Raw genomic sequence first — 7,183 nt, 5'->3', positions numbered from 1 at the left:
TGAGATTTACCTAAATCTAGCAAAGATGTTTGCTCCACCTTATCAGGATTCATGTAAACTCAATTGAACTTCAGCTCGCATCGACACTGTTGACACATAAATGACTCTAATACCATCTATAACAATCTAATCCACTAGTGGTATTGTTCTATTTGAGCCTAGAATCACACAACTTCAAAACACATTATTAAAGTATAAGATCACCTTACTTATATACTTAACATCCATCTTGTGTTCTGACAATGTGATAATTCTTATCCTATGTTTGGGGTAACACATACAACCTCCTTCCTGATTTCCGATAGCAAATTAAATCATTTTTTTATTCTTGAATACTTTATTCTTATAAATGATGTAGTAAAAAATAATTTGAACAAGTGATTCAAAATAAAAGAAATATGGGCTTGATAGTTGGTCATACGAACCTAGGCTCTATATAAAATAGAACAATTTGTCTATAAAATAGAAGATTTTGCGCATTTTGAGCTACACTTACATTGGACAATAGGCCTCAACCATTAGAACCCCATCCAACACAAACTCAACAACTAGTTCAAACATAAAGACCCTGCATATAGTTTTTTCACCAACTTAACAACTAATTGAAATCAAATAAAAGACTCTGCATACTATTTTTCAACCAATAATAGACTCTGCATATAAAGTAAATAAGGATTCAAATGGCTATTTTATCTCCAAAGAACAAAACTTGACCTCTTTTTCATATTCATCAAAGTTTTTTATCATGGAGTTTCTTCTTCTTCTTCTTCTTGCTGCTGCTGCCAGTACAACAAATTCAATTGCCTACTAAACTGATAAATCTCACATGTCATTCGAAAATGTAAGGATTTACAATTGACACAAAAAAGTTTCCAACACTCAGGACATGCCCTAATTGGATATCCTTGTTGATCATCGATCAGTTTACCCATACAATCCATATAAGGGCAATCAATAACTAGTGGCAAAGCCAAAACTTTTATTAGTCGACTGGCATCTCTTACTCGAATAAGAAAATCAACCGGCATTATTAAATCGATATCCAAAATTTCCTTGCAATCAGAAGCAGGACACCTTATAGCAACCTCATGGATAACCTCGTTGATCTTTTTACCTATATAATTATGAATGCATTCTTCACAGTAACGATGATTGCAATTGGTGCCCCACATCATTGTGTTTGACAGCGAAAATGCATCTTCACAGATTTCACAGAATATACATGAAGATTCCCCCTTTTGAGTAATACTATTCTTTAGGTTAAGTGAATCTGGAATAACAAAATACTCAATTTTCATAGGTTTTTTACCAATACCATGATTAGAGCTTGATTCCAAGTTCTTACCAAAATGAAACTGAGCTGAGTAAAAAAGAATATTTTGCAACTCGATATCATCATCTCCGCTCTTGTAGCCATTGTTATTTTCAGTGATAGAGATGACATCAGAATTCAGTGAGGTAGGATCAACTTCGACTTCGTTGGAGTTCAAGATTTGCAAATCTATTGATTCCATTTCAACTTGATTGGAATTTATTATTTGCAAATCTGTTGTTTCCATTTCAACTTGATTGAAATTCACGATTTGCAAATTTGTTGATTCCATTTCGACATCGTTGGCTCCGACAGATCTCTGAATTTTGTGTCTTCTATGGAGTCTTCGGAAATTCTTCGACCATCTTGATGATGAACAACCTTTGTTCTCGATCTTTGTCTTCGGCTGCAAGAATTTGGTTATGATAGGGCGCTTCATTCTGCCGTCAGTGGAACCCTAAATTTTGTTCCCATTATATGCGCATATATATATATATATATATATATATATATATATATATATATATATATATATATATACTATTTTTCAGGTTCTTGTATTTATTTTACTTTTTAGGGTTTAGAATTAATTTGGATTATATCAAATTCAAAATATATTAATACAATATGCGTGATTTGGTATGGCGTGTCAGCCAAGTGAAACGGTCAATAAAATCATGCCACGTGTTGAAAGTGATACAACATGTCAAGTCAAATCAAACACGTATGAAAACACGCCTCGTGTACAACTGACGTGTTTCAACCATTAAACAACATAAACTAAAATTTGATTGGTAAAAAAAATCATCCTAATCACAATTCTTTCCGCTTAACAAGACTAACATGTTCAAAATAATCAAATATCATCATGTCAACTTCAGCCTAATCGATCGGAAAAAAAAATTCCCTCAACACAATTGTTCTGTCCCAGCACAAGTGACATGTTCATTTAATCAAATATCATTATAGCAACCAAAATATGGTAAAAAAAAAGTTGTCCTGACCATATAGGTTTCACCCTAGCAGAAGTTGCATGTTCTAGCTAATCAAGTATTGTCATGAGAGTTTTAATTTGATTGGTCAAGAAGAGTTTGTCATCTCTTCCATCTTGACACAAGGACATGCTTGAGCCAATCAAAATCATCAAGTCAACTTCAATATGATTGAAAAGAGTTTGTCCTTGTCACAAATCTTCTAATCTACAACTATAATAAGGATTTTCTTAATTTAACAGGCTAGAGGATCTCGAGGATTAAATGCTATAAGTTCTCTATGAAGATCAAGGATGAGGGCAAACTAAATATCTTGGTATTCAAAACAAATCTAATGAAGGCAAATGTAATATCAAGGTTTTAAAAGAACAAATTCACATATTTTTGTCCATCAAAGTGTTTTTGGTGAATCAAGTTCAAATTCTACACAAATTAGAAACTAAACACAAAAATCCTTAAATTTATATTTCAAGAAATATATAAGAGGACTACTAGAGACTTTAACATCAATTATTCTTAAATATAATATCATGATTATTATAATATTTATCATTCTTATTATTTACTTGACATGAACTTTATTTTCTGCCGCTCATTCTTTTTTTGCCAAGTATAAAGACTATTTTACTCTCGTATTTTTATTTTAAGTAACTCTGTTGACTTGAGAAAGGAACATTCCCAACTGAAAAGGGAAAGGTAAAACAGAATTACAACTACCATATGCCTTGTTAGAAAATTAGATGGAATATATATATATATATATATATAAAGGAAAACAATGAAATGAACAAAAAATGACTTCTGCTGCAGATTTATAAGAAAAGGAAACTTAGTAATGATCACCCGAGAAAGCATATTAATTTAAGAAAAAAAATACAAACTTCTAAGAAGCAAATGAACTTTAAAAGAAATAATAATATTCTGAACTAATTTCAATATGTGAAGCTTTGAAATCGATCATCAAAAGCACAACAATATGCATGCATGAAAGAAAACTTGAGCAATCATAATGAAGTTTTAGTTAAGTTGAAGGACAAATATGTTAAAAATTCTGATCCATTCCATTGTAATAGCAAAAATCATGTCCACACCTACCACAAATTCAATTTTTTTTGTATATGCATGTATATGTATATATATATTAGTTCAATGTGTTCACATCGTTTCTTGTCTTATTCCCCGAAAGGTATTTGCAAAACTCTATTGGAGTGTCAATTTATTGTTACTATCTTCATTGTTACACAAAAAGAGCAATGATATCATTCAAAATTTAAGTACATTTAATAACGAGTAAAAGTTGAATTGTGAAGACGTATCAAAGACACTTTATTAAAATTTAATAGCGAGTAAAAGTTGAATAGTGAACATGTATCATAAAGTACATAACGTAAATATACTTAGATTGAGAAGATAAACTTTTTACATTTGTTTGACGATATTCTCTAAGGAGCCAAACTTACAACATAAGTGTGTACATTTCATTAACATGATTAAAAATATATATATAATGCTTACTGAGGTCTGTTTTAAAAATATATTTTTTTTTCTTCTTTAGCAATTTTTTAGTTTCAGCTTTGCACCTGAGATGTTCAAGACCATAAAGATTAAAAGATATTTTGATATATTTGATCATCAGATTTAAAAGTCTTATTTACTATCTTAAATTTTGTATCAAATNTGAACATGTATCATAAAGTACATAACGTAAATATACTTAGATTGAGAAGATAAACTTTTTACATTTGTTTGACGATATTCTCTAAGGAGCCAAACTTACAACATAAGTGTGTACATTTCATTAACATGATTAAAAATATATATATATAATGCTTACTGAGGTCTGTTTTAAATATATATTATTATTTTTCTTCTTTAGCAATTTTTTAGTTTCAGCTTTGCACCTGAGATATTCCAGACCATAAAGATTAAAAGATATTTTGATATATTTGATCATCAAATTTAAAAGTCTTATTTACTATCTTAAATTTTGTATTAAATTAAAATAGGTCACTCAATTTAAAACGGAGAATGTGGTATCAAAGTAACAGTCTGTTTGAATTGGCTTTAAAAAGTAGATTTTAAGTCAAAAATAAAAAATAAAAATGAAATGTCTTTTAAGTCAAAAAATAAAAAGTAGCTACTTTTGATTTTTGACATTGTCATTTTAAACTTATTTTAAGTCATTTTTTACATTGACAAACACTTCCTAATTTATTTTAAGTCATTTTTGAGTTATTTTCAGTTAATTTTTATATTTGTCAAACACGAAGTGAAAAACTGACTTAAAAATAAGTTTGGCCAACTTTTAAATCAATCTAAACACCCTCTAAGTTTTTGGAAAGAAAAGAAAGTAACTTATAGCTTGTGTCATAAAAAAAGAAACACGTCAATAAATTTCAAAGATTCTAAAGAAGAAGAACCAAGGAAATTGTAAGAAATAATTTCTCTTTATATGAGATCATGTTTATTCCAAATTTGTCACCTTAATAGTATCAAGGAATTTACACCTGTAATGTTGAGCTTGTAAGTTATCTGCAGGGGCAGACCTATGTGTAAGCGAGGTGCCACGACACCCAATGAACTCGGTTGAAATTTCGTATGTATATGTGTATATATATAATATGTACAACATATATTAAATTTGCCACCCCAATAACAAGTACATACATGGTGCCCGTGGTGAGAGGGCAAGTTTTTGGCTTCATTTTTGCGAATTCGATCCTAGAATTGCACAGTTTTATGTAAAACTGCATTTTTCCGTTCCTTTTGCCAAAAAGGCTTGAGCAAAGATTTGAACCCACAAAGCAGTATTATTAGGCCATCTGATATCAACTGGTATCAAGTTGTAAAAGTAATAAAATTGAACTTTGTTAACATTTTTTTGTTGTAATTTTTAGTGATTTTTTCCTTCCTTTTCTATTTTAAGAATAAAATATTAAGTACTTCGTTTGTTTGAAATTTATGTGACACACTTTCTTTTTAGTCTATTCCCAAAAATGTTATCTTTTTATTATTAAAAATAATTTAGCTTTAAATTGTTGTTTTTACCTTAATGAAATGATTTATAGTCACACAAATATTTAAAATTTATTTTAGACGATAAATTTCGAAGGTTAGGATGGGGGAGTAGTATTTTCCTTCTTTCAACTAATTCTTTCTAGCTCCTCTCTTTCGTCCAAATTTCATAAACTCGATAATGAGTTTCTCTTACTCTTTGTTTTATTATTTAAATTATTTGGATGCATATGGAAAAATAATTTGGATTATCATAATTTAAATCTTTAGGTTTTAATTTATAAATAAAATACATGTTATAATAAATGGTAACATAGAAATCATACTGAAATCACATTTGATTTTTGTTTGGCCTTTTTCGATTGTCAATTGATGTGAGCCAATACTTTGTCTGTGTTATTGAAATTATGTATGTGAAATTCTTTGACCTCTTTATATTTAGTTTGTTACCTAGGACGTGAAGTATTTATAAATATAAATAATTATATCATTAGTAAGTCTTTTAGAATAAGAAAAATTATCGAGTGCAATTATAAATGTGATATATTTATTTATTTTGTATTATACTAACATTATTGGGGAAAAATATTCTTTGTACAAGTTATCATAGTTTTCTTTTTGTTGGATTCATTTATGGTCATAAACTGAAAGGATGAATAACTGAACAAATCATGGATATACCTCTGGTTATCTGCCATTTTTTATAAAATTAAATAATTTCATTGATTCTTTAGTTCTTATATAATTGACCATACGGCGTACGCAATACCAATTGTCATTAAGTGCATAATTATTTATTGCATTGTCTGATCTCTTTTTTAATGCATTTAATTTTATAATAACTTTTATAATATCGGATTCGTGCTGGCATGGGTCAGTACCTCTAATTTCTATATATTAGAAAGGACAATTTCAAGTCCTTAAATTAAAGTTTGAAGGTATTAAAGTCTTTTAAAAAAATTGCAAGATAAGCTTGCTTAAAAATGTTGTATGTAACTTTTGCATTGTTATTTGAACCTAAGTAAGAGATCTTAAAAAGATCCTCCTTTTTCTATTTAATTACAAACTATGCCATGCCCATGGTGAATATGATGGGTCCCACTTTCTATTTGCCATAAATGTTATTAAAGTCTTACAAAAGATTTTGCAAGATAAACTTGTTTAAAAAAGTTGTATGTCTTGCTTTGTATTTTGTACCTCGGCAAGAGCTTTAAGAAAAGTCCAACTTTTGTATTTAATTACAAATTTTGTCATGTCATTGAAGAATATGATGAACCTCACTTTTCTATTTGCCATAAGTATCATAAGACATGGGCTTTGGTCCACTTCCGTTTTTTTCCTCTTCCATTTGGCATAAATTTCATAGATATTTTTTATCCGTTTCTATTTATCTATCAAATATATTTAACAAATCAAGAAAAAATTCTTTTTCTCTTATTATACCTTCAATTTATTGACATTAAATTAATATTTTTTTAAAAAGTAGTGAGTAAATATGTTTAAAATTTTATCAATTAATAAGAGTAAAATGATAAACTCATTATATCAATCATTATTTTCTTAAAAGGTGTGTCAAGTCAAAATTTAACAAGTCAAAAGGGTCGGAGGGAGCACATACTTCATATGTCTTTTATTTATCTATTAACACCTAATTTTGACCATCCACGGTAAGAATTAATTTGCGAGCTTCCTTAATTCCAAACAATTTGAAATAACTAATTTTACAAAAGTTCAAAATATGTTTCAAGATATTTTAAGAATTTTATTCACCTTTTATAATATTTTAAATAATAAATATGTTTTATATTGCTACGTATGTAACTAATATATTTTATAAATACTTGAAAACTATCTTCAAAAAAAA

The 7,183-nt window shown here is 28.6% G+C and overlaps 1 protein-coding gene across 1 annotated transcript; it reads right to left on the bottom strand.

Moving 5' to 3' along the window:
- Positions 1-743: 743 nt before the first annotated feature.
- Positions 744-1,751, bottom strand: LOC125861283 (uncharacterized). The gene has a single exon (XM_049541216.1). It carries the CDS (start codon positions 1,749-1,751, stop codon positions 744-746), a length of 1,008 nt encoding a protein of 335 aa, XP_049397173.1.
- Positions 1,752-7,183: the final 5,432 nt, after the last annotated feature.

The sequence above is a fragment of the Solanum stenotomum genome, chromosome 4 (assembly GCF_019186545.1).
Source record: "Solanum stenotomum isolate F172 chromosome 4, ASM1918654v1, whole genome shotgun sequence".
Classification (NCBI taxonomy): Eukaryota; Viridiplantae; Streptophyta; class Magnoliopsida; order Solanales; family Solanaceae; genus Solanum; species Solanum stenotomum.
Note: the sequence above shows the minus strand (reverse complement) of the source record. Positions and strands in the feature narration are given on the sequence as shown.